At 38.9% G+C, this 18,791-nt stretch overlaps 1 protein-coding gene across 5 annotated transcripts in view; it reads right to left on the bottom strand.

The window, feature by feature from the left end:
- Window positions 1-1,943: 1,943 nt before the first annotated feature.
- Window positions 1,944-18,791, bottom strand: part of LOC117409498 (FH2 domain-containing protein 1-like) — a 54,434-nt gene continuing 37,586 nt past the window's right edge. For all 5 annotated transcript variants that reach the window (XM_034015650.3, XM_034015653.3, XM_034015652.3 and 2 more), the window contains 10 exons: window positions 17,218-17,279; window positions 13,229-13,331; window positions 12,362-12,447; window positions 12,175-12,275; window positions 11,672-11,742; window positions 11,478-11,585; window positions 9,679-9,749; window positions 8,972-9,089; window positions 8,209-8,373; window positions 1,944-5,929 (listed from right to left, as the gene is read on the bottom strand). In XM_034015650.3, the coding sequence (XP_033871541.3) occupies window positions 3,770-5,929; window positions 8,209-8,373; window positions 8,972-9,089; window positions 9,679-9,749; window positions 11,478-11,585; window positions 11,672-11,742; window positions 12,175-12,275; window positions 12,362-12,447; window positions 13,229-13,331; window positions 17,218-17,279 (3,045 nt within the window). In that variant the 3' untranslated portion in view covers window positions 1,944-3,769. The remainder of the gene's footprint in view (window positions 5,930-8,208; window positions 8,374-8,971; window positions 9,090-9,678; window positions 9,750-11,477; window positions 11,586-11,671; window positions 11,743-12,174; window positions 12,276-12,361; window positions 12,448-13,228; window positions 13,332-17,217; window positions 17,280-18,791) is intronic.

Raw genomic sequence — 18,791 nt, 5'->3', positions numbered from 1 at the left:
TATTTATTTTTTCTAGATTCCACTACAGGGTTATTCATAAAAAACATCTTATATATATATAAACAACTCTGCCATTGGCCTGGCACTGTGTATTTTTGTATTCAGTTAGCTAGCACAATTTCAAGCATGTATTTTATCATGCAATTCCTGTAGTTTCTGGCGTAATGCTAGGATGTCAAGTCCAAAGAACGGGGAGGCCACTTATTATCCAAATAGGTATGATAAAGCTATGTTCTGTAATAATGTTTTTATAATGATGAGTTATTTATGAAGTAACCTGTATATATTTTAACCCACTAATTTGATACAGTACTATTGTACGTTATAGTCTAGACTAGAGGGAAAATGTACGGCTCATCTACAGTGCCTTGAAAAAGTATTTGCCCCGTCTGATTTTCTGCATTTTTGCATATTTTTGACACTGAATGTTATCAGATCTTCAACCAAAACCTAATATTAGATAAAAGGGACCCTGAGTGAACAAATAACACAAACAATTGATACATATTTCATTTATTTATTAATTAAAGAAAGTTATGCAACACCCAATGCCCCCGTGTGAAAAAGTAATCGCCCCCTTAGACTCAATAACTGGTTACGCCACCTTTGGCAGCAATAACTGCAACCAAACGCTTCCTGTAGTTATTGATTAGTCTCTCACAGCGCCATGGAGGAATTTTGGCCCACTCCTCCATGCAGAACTGCTTCAACTCAGTCACATTTGTGGGTTTTCGAGCATGAACTACTCGTTTCAGGTCCTGCCACAACATCTCAATGGGGTTTAGGTCTGGACTTTGACTAGGCCATTCCAAAACTTTAAATTTCTTGTTCTTCAACCATTCTGATGTAGACTTGCTTGTGTGTTTCAGATCATTGTCTTGCTGCATGACCCAGCTGCGATTCAGCTTCAGCTCACGGACGGATGGCCTGACATTCTCCTGTAGAATTCTCTGATACAGAGCAGAATTCATGGTTCCTTCAATGATGGCAAGGCGTCCAGGTCCTGATGCAGCAAAGCATCCCCAAACCATGACACTACCACCACCATGCTTGCCCGTTGGTATGAGGTTCTTACTGTGGAATGCAGTGTTTGGTTTTCGCCAGACATAATGGGGCCCATGTCGGCCAAAAAGTTCCACTTTTGACTCATCTGTCCTTAGAACATTGTTCCAGAACTCTTGAGGATCATCCAGGTGCTTTTTGGAAAACTTGAGATGAGCAATCATGTTCTTCTTAGTGAGCAATGGTTTCCGCCTTGCTACTCTGCCATGAATCCCATTTTTGCCCAGTATCTTTCTGATGGTGGAGTCATGATCACTGACCTTAACCGAGGCGAGAGATGCCTGCAGATCCCTGGATGTTGTTCTAGGGTTCTTTGTGACTTTCTGGACGATTTTACACCTTGCTCTTGGAGAGATTTTGGCAGGACAGCCACTCCTGGGAAGATTCACTACTGTCCCAAACTTTCTCCATTTGGACAATATGGCTCTGACTGTGGTTCGGTGGAGCACCAGATATCTTATTCCGATTTAGTTATCTGGAAATGCATTTTACATATCTCATTTAAAACTCAATTTAAAGATATCTGGAAATAATTTTCAGATAGCTCTAAATGGTTTCCAGATGTCTCAAAATATTTAATTTGAGATATGTCTAAATGATAATTTGGCCTGCCATAAAATACAATACTGGATTCATATAAAAAAAAAAATATATGGCACTGTTGTGCTGTAAAGAGTAGATTAAACAATAGTCTTCCATAGTATTGGACATTTTTAAGCAGTTTCTGGTCTGTCAATATTTCAATTTATATGAAAGATTAAAGAGTAAGTAGTGGGGTTCCGAAAAAATATAGTGTTACACGTCCCCACATGTTGCTACATCTGTTTAAATAACGTACCTGTAATTTTTCTTTTCATTGTTAACATCAAGACAACTTTTTATAACTTTAAAGTCTGTTTCAAAGCTCTTTTCAAAATGTCCGCTCTAGTGCACTGATAGTGTAAGGATTATTGCTCACATTGTCAAACAGGTAACAGAGCAATAACGATCCATAATGTGGTGCAGAACAGAAAAGCCAGAGAACTTGTTACTTGTTTTTTAATCGCTTGCAGTGAGTTAGAGGATAGATCTCAAACCCCAGTGCACTAGAGCAGACATTTTGAATACAGCTTTAAAACAGACTTTAAAGTTGTGTGTAAAACATTATCAGGATGTTAACAATGAAAAGAAAAATCACAGCTACGTTATTTAAAACAGTTGTAGCACCACTTGGGGATGTGTAACGCTATATTTTTCGGAACCTCGCTACTTACTCTTTAACATTGGACAAATGAAGACGTTACAAAATTTAAAATATGTTAGTCTGCATGTAGTAACTCATTATGTAGGTATAAGAATTAGGGACTCCATTAAATTTTTCCCCTGGGAAACAGAGCAAATGTTCAGCAATGCTAACTTAGATTTCCTTAACACTTCACACAAAAAGGTACTTGCCGGGAACTATGTTTTATTATCATGTTAGCCTTGTGAATCTTAACCTTAATACTCCACAGCCAGTACAATCCGCATTTCTTTCAAATCGACCTTGCCTTTCACTCGCTTTTACAAGTTTCATGAAGAGCATTAGTCATTAGTGGGCATCAAAGTGAAAGTTAATGAACTTTAAGTATACGGGACATAACTGGAGAATGGGTCAGTTAGTAGGTGAGTATCAACAACTCTTTTAAACTGCCAGCCATCTGCTCTGAATTAATGCAAATGCCTCTAGTAGTAAAGCTAAACTGACCCCCAAAAAACTGCACATATATAGTATACATCTCCTTTGGTCATGATTTTTGAATTCTTTTTAAAACAGTTTGTGTGAACTCCACAGGGACAAATTGTCATGTGTTTGACCAAGTACGCCAAGAAAAACCTTAATATATTTCATTCAGACTGGCATTTAATGTTTGCAGTTCTTTCATAAACTTATTACATTTTACATACATTTCAAAAACATTTTGATTTACTGACATTTGTGTATTGTGGAGATGGTTTTGGAAGTTACCTCTAAAATTTCTGAAAGAGTGTCATGCCATTGAAGGTCAAAATGGCTTTGTAAGGTATTCATTATTACAGCTGAAACCAGGGGGCACTTCAGAACAGAAAAAAGTCACTTGAACACACAGTACCGGCAACACAGCAGCATCAATTAAGGTTTAAAACAACTCCTATCTTGCATGCATTCATGAAATAAGTTGGTACAGAGCAAATCAGCAGCATTATTGTTATATTTCCAGTAACATTTACACTTCAATGAGAACAGAAAAAAAACAATTAAGCAGATTGAAAAGGCATATTTCATGTCCACTTGCAAACATTTGGGTAAAATGGGCAATCAGCAAAAATAGTTAAAATATGTCAGATATAATGCACAACTCCACATTCACATCTGAAAAAAGTTACTTAATAGCAGAGTGGTTATAATCCACATTCTTGAGCTTTAGTAGTTCATGCAGCTGAACCACAGCTGGACTCACAACATTCAACACAATTTACCATGGATTAACGATCATTACAGTGTATTTACAAAAAGCTATACAGATCATGTGGTCATCAGACATCACAAGAAGCGTGTTAATGCCACCTCTTTTTAAGGCCATGGTTAAAAAAAACAACAACTGTACAATATTATGACATGAAGCTGTAAATTAAATAATAATAACACAAAAAACCATCTCTACATGTATATGTATATATTTTAACACCAAGTTTAATTTTACACATTTTACTTCCAGGTGGGGCTCAGTATCTTGCCTGTGGGCACTCTGCTCGAGTCTTTTATTTGAACCAGTGACTTATCAGAAACGCTGCTTCCTTTGCGTGAGGGCTCCCTTTTGGGAGGCGGTGTCTCGCTACGCTGCTGTGTCCTGTTGGTTACTCTCATGCTCGCCACCCTTCTCGGTGAATTTTCATCGTCCTTTGGAGTTTGTGGGCTACGTATTGGCGTAGTTTTGTGTAGGGACTGTCTCTGAGGCCCATTTCTGGTGAGTGTGGCGCTTCTGGAAGGTGTGGAAGGGTTCGAGCTTGATGCCATGTCCTTTTTCATCTTTCTGGAGGAAGAGGCCACGGTGTTTCTTGCGAAGCTGGGAGCGGCCCCAGAGGCCTTGCTGGTAGAAGTCGGAGTCTGAGGTTTTCCTGCCTCTGATGCAGTCTGGGCCTGGGCCAATTCCCTCATGGTGGACCGGCACATCTTTTCTTCTGGTTTGGGTATGTTCCGTACTGGTTTGGCACCAGGTTTTCTGACAGAGTTTTTGCGTGTCATTGGATCTCTGGCCCAACGGGAACTGGCCTGGCCCGGAGTACCTCTGTGCAACTTGGGTTCCTCTGCAGGAAGGCTGGAGTGCCGAGGAGTCCTGGCGGTCTGGTCATTTTTGTTCCCCACAGTGCTGTGTTCCCGCTGGGGGCGCTTCATTTCAGCACTGCTGCTGTCCCTCACTGGGTCTCTCTCTGTCTTCTTTGCCATGCTGGCTGACCTGCTCAGTCTGGAAATTGGCACCACTTTACGCATATTCTGGTTTTCTGAAGACATTAGTGTCCTTACGGCTCTGCCAGAACTACTGACGCGAGCACTAGGTCCTTTTGGAGCTGGACTCTCTTTGACAGAAGTGGTTTTCTTGTTGCTTTCCGACTTACCTTTCTCTTGTTTCTTTTGTTTTGTAGTCTCTCCCGTTTTACCACCATCCAATGCCCCCTCCTCTGTGGTGGCCGAGTGAGGGACAGAAACTGGTGCATCATTGATAGATCCTGATTCTAAGATTGAAGAATCTGCACTCTGCTCTTTATTGTTGTCTTGGAGGGAATCCAGAGTTTGGGTTTCTACATTGCCAGATTCATTTGAAGTCGTGTGAGCATCACAACTTTCTGAGTAGTCAAATGTTACAGAACAGTCTGCCTCTGTGCAATCCCCAATGTAGAATAGTGTCTTCTTGTTGTTAGATGCAGAACTATCTAAAGGCAAAGGGGTATCGCATGTTGTTGAGGAAACATCAGTGCTGTTGTCCTCCTCCTCTTCCTCTTTTTGAGGTGGAGAAGCAGAGGCTGTAAACTGGGAAGATTGCGTTTTGGAATCAGATTTGGTTGTGCTTTGCGAGCTCAGACTTGACAGAGGAACGCTTGTATCTGAAACAGTGGGAGTCTTCGATGTATTATTTGCCATCTCTAAATCTGTAACAACAAGATCTCCCTTGTTCACCAAGCACACATTATTATTATTATTATTTGATGGAGAGGTAAAATCAAATGTCTGGAGTCCCGTGATCAATGCGTGCCTTTCCACGGTAACATTAATTTGGCCATAACTGGTGAGCTGTGACTTTTGGTAGGCATTTTTATCCTGGTTGCTGCTGTTCAATGCGCTGGTTTCAGAGCGATTATTATTTACATGGGCATCCACGTTAAAGTTTGAATCCACGTTAGATGCGAGCGCAGAAGTTTGAAGGCCAGCATCCTTGTTTTTGTACAGCGTGGCTGCTTGGTCCCCATTTAAGTGCATGTTTTTTTTTAAGTCAAATTCCCTGTTCTCATTTTGAAAGTCCATCCATGCAGTGCTCTTCCTCGGCTGATCCCCGTTCACCCGGGGGAGGCTGTTGAATTTGCTGGGGTCCTCCCCTCCAGGGCCTTCCAAGATGTTCCGGAGCTCCCTGTCTGCCATCACGACCAGGGAGTGCCGGGAGCGCCTGCCGCTGGACAAGCGGGAGAGTGGGCTCTGGGGCTGCTGCAGGAAGTCGAGGAGGCCGTCCTTGGTCAGCATCTCCACGTCGCTCTCGCTGCTGCTCCGACCGAAGTTACTGCCACGATCCCCTGCTGCCCACGAGTGCCGCTTTTCCTCCAGCTCCCGCAGGCGCTTCTGCTGAGCCAGCTCCTTAAACTCACGATCCCAGTTATCCTGCAGAGGGAAAAACTCCCATCAGAAATACACCCCTATCTTTTTAGATTATTGGATCACATTTTGCAAAACTAGACGAAATATGTAATCTGTGACATAAAAAATAACATTACAAGTTAATTTTTTGCATTAACCTTGAAACAAACATGCAAGGCTCCTGTCCCCTATAAAAGTTTACTATAGTAAAAGCATTGAAAAGTGTAATAAAGGTATGGTAAAGCATATTAATAAACACAACAAACCAGGTTAAACTATGGTAAATGCGTAGTACTGTATAATGATAGGAAAAGCTTTGGAAAACTGCAAAAATACTGTGCAAAAATATCATGGTAAACTTTTGTAAGGGATTACAAGTACTGGTACAGAAGAAACCGAATGCAGACATTTTTCACATAACATGTACGGCAGGGTTGTAACCTAACAATGGTTTCCACATCAACACATGTAAAAGTAAGGCAGCAACTTACCATAACTTATCTTTTCAGGGTTAATGTTAATATTAATTAGTGCTGCTCTGATTAACAGATTAATCTGACCAATTAATCAACTAAAGAGTTGATTGCAGAATTTTATTTTTGTATATAAAATAAAATCAACCAATAGAAGATCTGCATTTTCTTGGCGGCAATCCAATCATAAGTAAGTGTGACATAAACAGTTGAAGGATTTTAGTAGGTTTAAACCAATGGGAGAGTCAAAGATCTGCCCCTTGTTATGCAGGTGTCCAATCACGAGTGAGCAGAGGCGGGCCATAATTGGGAGTTTAACCAATGGGAAAGTCAAAGATCTGCCCTGGTTTTACAGCTGTCCAATCATTAGAGCGGGACATAAATATGCTAGGGTAAGAGTGTAAGAAAAGCTGAATTTCGCACGATATTGCTTATTATAGAGACTGTTATTGAGAATTATATTGAGAACTTTTCATATTTCATATTGCTTTTACAAGTTAAAAAAAAAATGTCATCAGACAACGGAGACATTGTAGTCGATTTAGTTACGAATCGATTTTCAAGAAGAACGTTCTCAGAAAAAATGGAGGTATACCCCACAAATACCTGAACTGACACAGGAAGGGAAGGGATATACTCGCCACTTCCAACATTCAAATTATGAAAGATATTCACGGCTTACTGGTAGCTGTCAATTTAAAAAAATATATACTGCTAGAACTGTATTTTGTTCATTACAGAAAAGGTGATATGGAACAGCACTGGCTACAGCAATCTAGGATGTCTAACAAAGTCAGCACAAAAACATGAGCATTCCCAAAGTCTCTTGCAAGCCACTGTAACACTTAAAACTGTTGGACAAACCTGGATAGATGTTAAACTGGATGAGCAGAAGCGTAGGGATACAATACATCCCAATGAGCAAGTACAAAAAAAATCATCGTGAGGTTCTTAAATGCTTGATGGATTCTGTTGTTTACCTTGGCAAGCAAGAACTGGCATTCAGAGGGCACGATGAAGGCACCAATTCCTCAAATAGAGGTAATTATGTGGAATTACTTTCTTTGATTCTGACTACAACAGCATGTTAAGCAATCGCTTGTCAATAGCCACAGTATTCTCGGGTACCTCTAACAAGATTCCAAATGGCTTAATCTCTTCTGTGCCTCAATTTCTGCTTGATGCAGGAGTATAGGAAGGATGACAAGTACGAAGCTGTAATGGTAGATTAAACAACCGATGTTGGAAACACAGCTCAGCTGTCTTGTGTTTTCAAGTATGTGACTGACAGTTTCCTGAAAGAATGGCTGTTCTGTGAAAATGTATTCCATTTACTAAAATAAAAATTATAATAAAAATGCTTTTAAAAAGACCAAATTTCCACTGGGCTTTCTTTTTTTTAGATTCTATTGATTTTTTAGTATTACTATATCGGACAGCCGCTATATATTGTTACCTTTATTAAAAATGTGCACAGATTAATCTACAGATTAATCAACTAATGCACATAAATTAACCAATCAAAAATGTTAATCGATTGACAGCCCTATTATTAATATATTGCTAAATTATGTGACACAGGAAGTATATGTTTGCTTAATTGTGTAAAAAGTGTCTTGTTCAACATACTGCTAATTTTTCACTTGTATTTCAACTACGTGTAACTATACATATAGTGATACACAGGTAACGGTACAATAAGGATAGAATGTACAAACCATGGCTCTGATCCTTTGTATGTTGGATAATCATATGAAATGACCATCTTTAAAACTTTAATGAGATACTGTATGGTATCACATGTATTTATACCAACAGCTTAACAAATACCTTAACAGCTTTATTGAATTTGAGGCAGAAGTCCTGGAATATCCTGAAGCACTCATCCAATTTCATGGTCTCTTTATCTTCACAGAAGAAATCAATCAGAACATTTCCCTCCTTACGCAGCTCCACTCTCTGCTTCTCCTTGTCTTCCAGGGCTCTCACAGCGCTCTGCAGGCGAAGGAAACACACAACAACAACAACACCTTTAGCGAACATGAGGAGAAGAAGATTACAAAGCACAGAGGAACAGGTTACTTCAACATGAAAAACTGAAGTTGCGCATCTCTTAGCAAAACTAACTCTCTGACCGGGCAAATTCTGTTTTGTTTACAACAAGCCATGCAACAGGAGCTAACAAAATAATGGTGAAGGACTGGTTGTTCAATAGGAACCTCTGAGACAGAAGCATAGTATGGGCTTCTGTAAGATTAAGGGATTATAGTCAGAAAAACAGTACAATTAATGTGATCTTGAAACTTACAGCGAGCAACGTCATTGGCTCTAAGCTTTTTTTATTTCAAGGTGACAATTTGTTTTTATTTATGTGTTGCACTATTTGTCCATGTTTAAAATAATAAAAGTATTCCCTATTACATGAAAAAAAACACAGTCCTATTATCTGATTTATAAAATGCAATAAATAACCTATAGTAAGAACATAGGTTCTGCAACTTTAATGAACAAAAACAATAAGCATACGCACATGCTGTAAGACACAGTACCAACACAGTGGTGATGTGGATGGTAAAAACCAGGCTGTACTGACCTGTATGAATTGTTCCAGCTGCTGCAAGAGCTCCGTGTCTTGCTGTATCTGTGTCTCTATGGATCTTGTTCTAACAGACAGGGAATGGAGCTCAGCTTCAATATTGTCCACCGATAATCTGAAAGGATAAAAAATGACCTTCACTAAAACAAGACACCCAATTGCATTGATAAAGTTCACTTCACAATTGATAGACTATATTGAAACTATTAGCTATTACAAAGCTTGGTCAAATAATAAACATCTGCCATTTAAATTAATCTGAGGGGGATCTAGGATTGTTCGAAAATAATAACAGCCTCTAATTACCACAGGCAATTAGACGCCCAACACAATTCCTTTTGAAACTTCATTATATTTGTGTAGGCTGAGCGCCTACTTTATATGCTTTCTATCAAAGCCTATCAGACCTACTGCCTTGTCCATTGGGACTGATATACAACAGGAAGCTGCAGCTTTTATGCACTAAACGCATTGGAAAGACAGCCTTCAGACTTTTTATACAAAATAATGCTTTACATATTGCAGGTTTCTGTAAAACTGGCCCTTACAGAGATGTTAAGATAAATACTCCGTGTAGGCAAATCAGCTGGGTTGTTACAGGGTGTGTTGCAAAGACAAAAAGGTCATTCTCAGGTCCAGCCTGTCTGATTTAGATTTGGTATGCAGTGCCACAGTGTGCTGTTTAAGAACATGAGAAGCTTTACCTGGCTGCACTCTGCACATGTTGCAACTTTTCAGAAAACTTCAAAAGAGTCTCATCCTTCTTCTGGGCCTCCTGTTGAACCGAAAAAAAAAAAAAAAAAACACAGTTATGTATATAAATGAATGAATGAAGATGGAAGTGCTGATGTTGTTCATTATTTCATTTATTTCATTATTTTATGTGCCTGTGCGAGGGGGCGGCTGGGTTGACTCCAGAAATATGCATCTGTTTATAGAACATTAGACACTTTGCAGATAAAACTGGGCATTGATAGATAGAAATATAAAAACACAGTCAAGCTTGAAATTCTATCCATGGCATCCTAATCCATCTTTCACAGCATCTTGAATTTGCTATCATTTAGTCTAGAGCCTTGTGACAGAGAAAGAATTAATCTTGGTTATAAATCTCCCTCCCGACCTGTGAGGGCGCTGTGTAAAGGGAACAGTGTGCCCTGGTCTGAATGGTTTGGCAGTTCATTCCTGGGTCAGTCAGGAGTCAGCCATCCAGGAAGGGGGCGGAGCGACAGTACACCAAGTCATTGCCCAGACGGGAGGCGATGTGGCAATCACGGATTGGAGGAAAAGCGATTGCACTCGCTAACCAAGGGGGCGTGGCTGAAGGTACAAAAGCGTGGCCGAGCTAACTGCTCCTTTGTTATGGTTACGAGAGAACCGTTGAAGGACTGTGATATAACCGTGAGTGTTTAGTGTTTGTTTGTTTTGTCGTTCTAATTGTAAACGTTTGTTCTTGTTGGACGGCTAACACATACCGGGAGCTGTCACTAAAGGCCAGCACCAACCCGGACAGCACTGCACTACTGTTCACTAATAAACTGTATTTCACCATTTGCATGTTAGCACTCACTCTGGATTTGTGATCGTGTTTGTGTTCTGTCTGTGTTTATACTGTGTTTATTATTTCGGGACTGAACCCCGAGTTTTTCACTGTGCAATACACATTGCTGTGTATTGCCCAGGATTATTATTTATGGTCGCCAAACTAACCGGATTATAAAAATAAAGGGTTGTTTGGACAGTGAACTTTGTTGTCTGTCACCTGTTTAAGCACTGCATCACATCTACACCTGTGCACTGCAAACCACTACGTTTCACATGCTGTACAAGAAATGAAAGAACTAAAATGTGTAACATAAAATTAAGTAGAAAAATGAGACAGCTGACTACAGTACTGTAAGTTTTGATATAAACAAGGTTAGATTTTAGAATATGTACTGTATATTGTATATAAAAACAACATTCAGTTTCAAAGTAATACTAAACTTGAGAATGCCACCAAGTGACCAAATTAAGGACCAAATTATTTTCTCAGGACTGGGCGGGCAGGAGGGGTATACCTACAGCTACGGCCAAAGGTTTTGCGCCAGGATTGTTAGAATTAAGACATATTAATACAAAAAAAAACCCAAAACTATATGAACATATTTGAGATCTTTTAATTTAAAATCAATTAATCAAAGAAATAACAAAATTATATTGCAAAAGTCTACTGGATGCCATAATACATAATAGTATGTTAGATTTTGAAATGTCATATATTTTTGTCAGTTTTTCTTTATGTATATAGAAAATTACAAAGTGGTATGTAATTCACTATGTTAATGTAACATTATTCAGCAGATTTCATTCGACTTTATGAAGCAATATTAGTTAATTCTATAGGGTGATGCAAAACCTTTGGCCACAGCTGTACAGTACAAACTACCCCAGTGTTTAGTCACCAGCTCTGCTCTATTGCATGGTCACACCACTGTGTGTCCCCACAAAAAAGCCAACATACCAGAGCAACGAAGTGCAGCAGATTCATCCCAGGCTTGTTCGCTTTCGTATCCGCGAGCTTCAGTAAGGACGAGAGCTTGAAGCCCACAGCGTTGCCGGCATAGCCTCCCTGAAAAGGATTGAAAGGTAAATTATAAGTGGCATGCAATAACAGAAGCACAAAGACTTTTATAAAGAAGGTTAATGAGCACTTACTGCATTCATGAGGTTTCCTGCCTGGAGGACCAAATGTAAAACGGCGTGTAGCTCCTCACATGACATCAGTTCTGCAAATGAAAGCAATTAAAATAATGAAACCACATTTATTTAAAAACTGAATGTGACAGGAACTGGACGCTTTAATGGTCTTCAGGGGTCAACCCTCTCTTGTGCAGACAGCTAAATAACAGTCACTCCCATTAAGTTCTCAAATTAAATGTTTTATTTCCCAGGTAAAGGGGTAATGGCAACATAAAACATATACTACATTTCCACTTCCTATATAAGTTAAATTACACAATATTATTATCTATTATTTTTGTAATTATTTAAGGACTTCCTGACAACAAAAATTGTGTTATTAAAACGACTAAATAAAAGACAAATACTATATAATCAAAAAAGTCAATTATATCCCTACTGTTCAACTTTGAACATTCATTATCCAATCAGACTGCAAGATATTTCCAAAAAGAACAGTGAAAACACGCTTCAAGTACCCTTTGTAGCAACGCGAATTATGTCAATCTCATTGTTCAAAGAAGAGCAGCAAGGAAAGAATTCTTCCTTCAGTACCATGGATTCAATTCGGAGAGCGAAGCTGGTAAAGAAAGGTACATAAATCACAGTTGAAGAGCAAAGCTTTTAAACCAGTCGCTTTTAACAACAACCAAGAACGTTCCTTACCTTGGCACTTGTATTAAAAGGTACATGAAGGAATCCACCTGTGGCAGTTTGCTTGCATCTCCCTTAAATGCTTTTAGTTTCTTCAGCTGTGGAACACAAACCAATTATCAAATCTCTGTCCCATCTGTTAGCTGTAGTTTATGCACTCTGGGCTGTTTCCAACAGACAGGACAGTGTCAGGTACACATTTATGTATCAGGAAACAATCTTCAATTCAGGGGCCAAAACATGTAGTAAATGACACCGTGCCTGTCTGCCAGAGCCAAGAAACAGGAGCCCTTGATGAATCTTAGCATGTTTGCATTGCTGGAGCTCTTTGGCAAAATTTTTACTTTCATCCAAATCGGACTGCCACTTCTACTTTGAGAGAGGCTTTTTTCAAGGTGGTCATTAAAATGCATTCAGTTCAAATGCAAAAGAAACCATGTTGTTACCTAAACATACAAACTATTATTCACATTCGATCACCAGTTCTCCTCCTATTGTGAATAAAATGACTGGACTCGACGACTTTGAACAGGATTGGTCCAAGGTTTCCCACATGACACTTAGTTTAGCTGTGTGACTATGGCCTCCATTACCTAATTCGTTAGATATAAAGTGTGACTGACAGAGCAGCAATAGTATCTTTCTAGTATAATTAATCCACATGGCTGCAGATGAAAGCCAAATGTCCATTTGATTGCTCCCAACCTACAAATGATTTATGTATTTCTTTTTTATTTCATTTCTTTATAACAATGACATAATATACAGGATGACACCTCCTGCCCCCTCACAAAAAAGGCATTAACATGCAGACCAAAAATGGGTGCACATTTTGCAATGATGCAAACAAGGGATAGTGGGCCTGTTACGTTTACTCACCTCGTCTGACTCAGGTAACAATTTTGCCATCTCTTTCAAGGTCTCTGATCCATACTTCTCGCTTTTTCCCAGGAGAATGTCTTCAATAATGGCCTCATTTGTCCTAGAACAGCAGGATTTAATTTGAAAAAGGAAGTACCTCGAATGCACACCAACAGACACATACTTAATGAGTTATGATTGATTTGAAGAGTTGGTACTGTTTATTAGGTTAACTATTATATACAAACACTAACTTTACAACTGCCTTAAATAATACAGCAAAAAAAATCTCTTTTCACAATACTTAATATCAGTGGTGGCTGGAGGCACAAAAAAATGGGGAGGCAGAAAAAAGGCAGAGGGCTAGAGTTAGCGTTAACAGTAGTAGAACATTATTATTGTATTCAGACTGACAACACTTTTTATATTATTATTATTATTATTATTATTATTATTATTATTATTATTATTATTATTTATTTGGCAGACACCTTTATCCAAGGTGACTTACATGGCAGTACAGGGTTAAAATACAAAATTAATATTTAAATACAGTATAGTTTACAGTATGTGCAAATAATACTACTAAAATACAATATGAAATTGGCTGCAACAAGTTAGGATTACAACAAGTTATATCTACAATGACATAATAGTGTGCAATAGTGCAAGAGTAGTGTATTAGCTGAGGGTCCAGTAACGTGGTGCTGAGGTCTGGGAAGTCCAGTGCATAGTAGTAGGGGTAGAGCAATAGATCTACAAGCGCAGTTTAAACAGGTGTACCCCAATTTGGCTGTTAAATGCATTTCTCCACTAGCCAACAAAGAAAAGAAAAGAAAACAGTAGCCCATCATATTTTATTCTAATAAACTTAACTGTTACACATGGCCAGTGTATATTTAAAAATGCACTGTATACAACATTGATATACCATTTAGATTTCAAGACCACGTCACTAACATACTTTGCATAAATATTTTCTAAACAAAGTTGTTATGGCAGGAGAAAGGCAGAAAAAAAATCAAGCACATCCTATATTATAGATTTCATTTGCTAAACTTAAATGCATGACCAACAAAATAATTAATTGCTGTTAATATAGGAATGTTGACTCTAAAATTTTAGAAAAAAATCTTTTTGTAGCAAATGTTTTGCTTTTGTGGATGAGGATGAGGGAAAAAAAAGGTACAAGAAATAGATGTCTACAATTATTTATTTCAGCAATTTTTTTGCAAAACTCCAGAAATGCTAATTCAAATTTACTCATAGTAACATGTGGAATGGGTGAAACTGCTATGCAATACAAGTCTTATTTCTGTCCTGAAATAATACTCAAGCTATCAATGATTTCCATTACATGAGAGTAGATGTTAAAACTTCATGCTGATTTGAACTCGGGTCTAGCCAAGATAAGCACCAACTAAGATGTAGCTTTACAGTAAACTAATGTGATCCATCTGCATCTCCATCCATTTGCGTTTCTTTCCATCTGATGATGATCATCCTTCTGCCTGGTGTTGATGGCTGAAGTGTAATGCTGGCTCCAGGGATCAGCTTATTTTGCCTCCCCAGCGCATCAGCACACACGACGGCTGCGATGCTGGCTCCGGGGATCAACCACAGTGCGGTCTCCCCAGCGCATCAGCATGACAACCGTCTGGATTGAGCTAAGTAGGGTACATCTCTGGGGTCTTCAAGTGGGCACCTTCCGTCCTCGGTGTTTTGTTGACTAGCCCACCACACCTCAAAAGGGGTCGACAGTGATTCTGGCGTCCCAGCATCACCCCCCTCCGTCCCCCACTCAACTCAGCCCAGCTTACTTACCCATACGTCAGCGTTGCTTTCATTCTATTGTGCTTGAGATTCCCAGCCAGAATCTTTCCGTCTCAACCACAGCCAGTTGCTGCTCCTTTCTGCTGCTTCAGATAAGTTCTTCACTGTGCGACGCAACTCGCGACCACTGAACCCGACATCTCTGAGAAACCGGGTTGTAGAGTGCGCCACAAATCCTCGACAACCCACCCCCACTGGGTAAACCCGGACTCTCCATCCTTGCTGTTCCATTTCAGCAGCTAGTTGAGCATACCAAAGTTTCTTCCTCTCATTCACAGCACTGTTAACTCTACCAGATGAATAAGGCATGCTGATCCAGACCACAAGACAATGTCTGGTTGAAGTGGTTAGTGGTGGCAATCTCAGATGGAAACATAAGCCATTGACCAACATCTGCCAGCATTTTCCAGTCTCTAGCAGCTTCCAGTTGTCCTGGGCGAGGATTGGTTTTAACACCTTTTCTTGGTGGTTGCTCTCCTGGATGGAGGAATATTGTCTTTTGTGTGTAATGCTTTGATGGAACTGGTGGCAACTTATTGGTCATGTTATGCTTGTCTTCCAATGCTAAGGCCAAATATCGCAGCACCTGGTCATGGCGCCAAGTAAACCATCCTTGGCTAAGACCCACCTTACATCCTGTCAAAATGTGCCTTAATGTTGCAGGTGATGAACACAAAGGACATGAGGTTTAGGTTCTGTGGTGATAGGAGAACATCATATGTTGACCTGATGAGGAAACTGATCCTGCTCTGTTCCATTGTCCAATCCTGTCTGGCAGTACAGTTCAAAGCCATGGTGGGTGAGACAAGGATACCACCCCTCCCCCTCCTATTTCCTGCTGATCAATATTTTAAGGACTGATCCACCACATCAACAATAGACACTTATTTATAAGCCAATAAAGAGATTGCCAGTGTATAACCTGTAACATCATGTCTCTCCTACAAAAGAATCCCATTAGTGTCAATTGTGATGGTGGACTTTGTGATGTGGGCCACTAGGAAGTTGGACCTACTAGACCACCAGAAGCTTATTTCATGTAGGGCCCCTGACCAAAGAAATGAACTCCCCAACACATCAGGCCCAATCCCTCACTTGCTGCACATGCAATGTCCCTAAGGGTTGATTTGCTCAACCTATATCCTGTTGGGATAAACCACAGCTGGATTTTTGAGAGCATTTTTGGAGTACAGATAACCCATCTGCATTTCATCAACCAATCACATGTAAGAGGTTCAATTCTCAACCAATCATATGTAAAAGGTTCAATTCAGGGGGAATCCCGGGTCCTGTAAAATGCCCTAAAAATCCACTTGTGGCTCATCCAAGCAGGATACAGGTTGATCAAATCAACCCCTTAGTCAAATATGAATTAAAAAGGACAAGTCTATTTAAAAGAACACCAAAGTTTGTTCTGGAAATCATTACAACACATTGCATAAGTGTAATCAATCAAAAGCAGTGACAACTTGGTGATAAATCATGCTCTGTTCATTTGGCTTAAACCCCAGGTTTCCTGAATACCTTTCTAACAGAATCACCCTGGAGCTCACTGTATTAAAAAGACAGATTCAACCACAGTTTTATGTATTTGAACTAATCAATTTGAGGAACGCATCTAAAATATAAATGGGATGGAGATTTGTACTAGCAGATTTTTGTTTAGCTGTTCAAGGGTAAATTATTTAGCCGGTGACATCCTGCAGTATGTCAGCCTGATCCCAGGTCACCACAGTACTCTATTAGAGAGATCTAATCTAATAAGTGATCGAACTCAGAGCTGATGATTACTGGATTGGGCTCTCAGGTCAGCTGCTGTTTCACACCCAGCTCTATCAGCATGAGCATACAGTTGTTATGAAATAGAAAAGCACTTACTACTGTACAAGAAAAACATGGGCTGGCCAAATACTGAACAATTGAGATTGACTGTTTTAATGCTGAAAGCATGGGCTGTGTTGGACATGTAAAATAATGGTCCATATTTACTTAACTTGATCAAATTGATACATTTTACATTCACCAATTTCAAAATTACCACTTATAACCTCTATTCAGCCTACTCAATAGGCAAATCTGTTTAATAAAGTTTCAACAAAGTTGAACTGACTCAGTTGGGTCTTTATTATTCATATCGTCTCATTCAAATATGAGACTCATTTTAATATACTTACTTTTTGAATTGTTTGAGAAATATGCCCACATTCATACTTCTCTTGGAGTCCAGAATACTGACCTGTAAATAAAAGGCAAGCAGAAATGAGATGTACTGAAACCAGAGCAATATTATTATTATTATTATTATTATTATTATTATTATTATTATTATTATTATTATTATTATTATTATTTATTTCTTAGCAGACGCCCTTACCCAGGGCGACTTACAGTTGTACACAAAAAATACATATCAAGAATTACAGCACAATTAAGAGCAAGATACAAAATACAATGACTTCAGTCCTAATAAGAGCAAAATTAGGACATAGTAATGCCACAATACAAGGAGTACTGAGAATGCAGCAATCAAAATGGAATCAAACGTATTAACTGTGCCATATGTATTTCTATTCTTTTTTCTTACATATTAGATGTTTAATTTGGGTTTTGCAGGCTACAAAGGCTCATAACTGGCAGCATTGCACTTTAAAAACATGCAAAGATTGCTGTTTGCACTAAGTTCTAGTATGTTTATGTTTTTTTGATTTAGTAAACATGTAACATTTATTTTTCTTTTTTTATATATACTGAAACAATTACCGGTAGGTATGAGACATTTAAACCACTGTATATACTGTAGATAAAGTGACCCTTTAAATAAATATTGCTCAAGCTCAATGAGGCTGTCCAATGAGGCTGTTCTTCTTGCAGCTGTCTTTTTTGGGAGAGGAGGTATTGTGACATGAGCCCTGCATTATTAATGCTGCATTAGATCACAGGAGGAGAGGTGATACACAGATCTATTGTGCTGCTCACGACAAAGAAATTCCATAACCTGCGTTTACTGTTACTGTATATTATAGAGCTACACAGTTGCTGTATACCTATGCTCAATTCTCAGCAATTACAGAATTCAAGTGACCCAATTATTTTGGTATCAGAACGAATTAGAGGACATTTTACTTCATTTTATTCGATATAATCCAGTTAAATACTAGTATGTGATAAGCTTTGTTTACCAAAACCTGTTTTCTCAAGCACAAAGATAACAACTCAAATAGGTCGACCAAAGGTGGCTTGGCTTAAGACTTTTTAAAACTGTATTTAAGTAATCTTGATATGTTAACATTGCTCTGCATTTATATTGGGTCTATAATAGCAATCAAGTGTATTAGCAGTCGTCGTAAATTTCATCTGAACCAAGCCAATATGAACTAGAGGGACTGGAAATGAATTCTGGTCATTAGTAAAATATTTCTAAGTTGGTGTAATTCATTACATTTAACTGTATTTAGAAATCACACAAGATTTTTAAGTTGTACAAACAAGACAACAATCTTACAGACACCAAAGCTGAAAACAGGCCCTCATTGCAGGGACGGCAGGCTGAATAAGACAGCACAACTTTCAACCTCATTTTCTCAACCTATGTAAATATTATACAAATGCTGGTGCTGTTTGTTTTTTCAGGCCATTCTGTAAAGAGATTGAGGGAATATGAGAAGGGGCTAAATATGGCTATAGCGGATTTAATCCCTCCCACTGTTTCTTTGCTCATTACAATATCAGGACATCTCTCTATGTATTC

The sequence above is a fragment of the Acipenser ruthenus genome, chromosome 2, assembly GCF_902713425.1.
Source record: "Acipenser ruthenus chromosome 2, fAciRut3.2 maternal haplotype, whole genome shotgun sequence".
Taxonomy (NCBI): domain Eukaryota; kingdom Metazoa; phylum Chordata; class Actinopteri; order Acipenseriformes; family Acipenseridae; genus Acipenser; species Acipenser ruthenus.
This window is presented reverse-complemented; position numbering and strand designations above follow the sequence as displayed.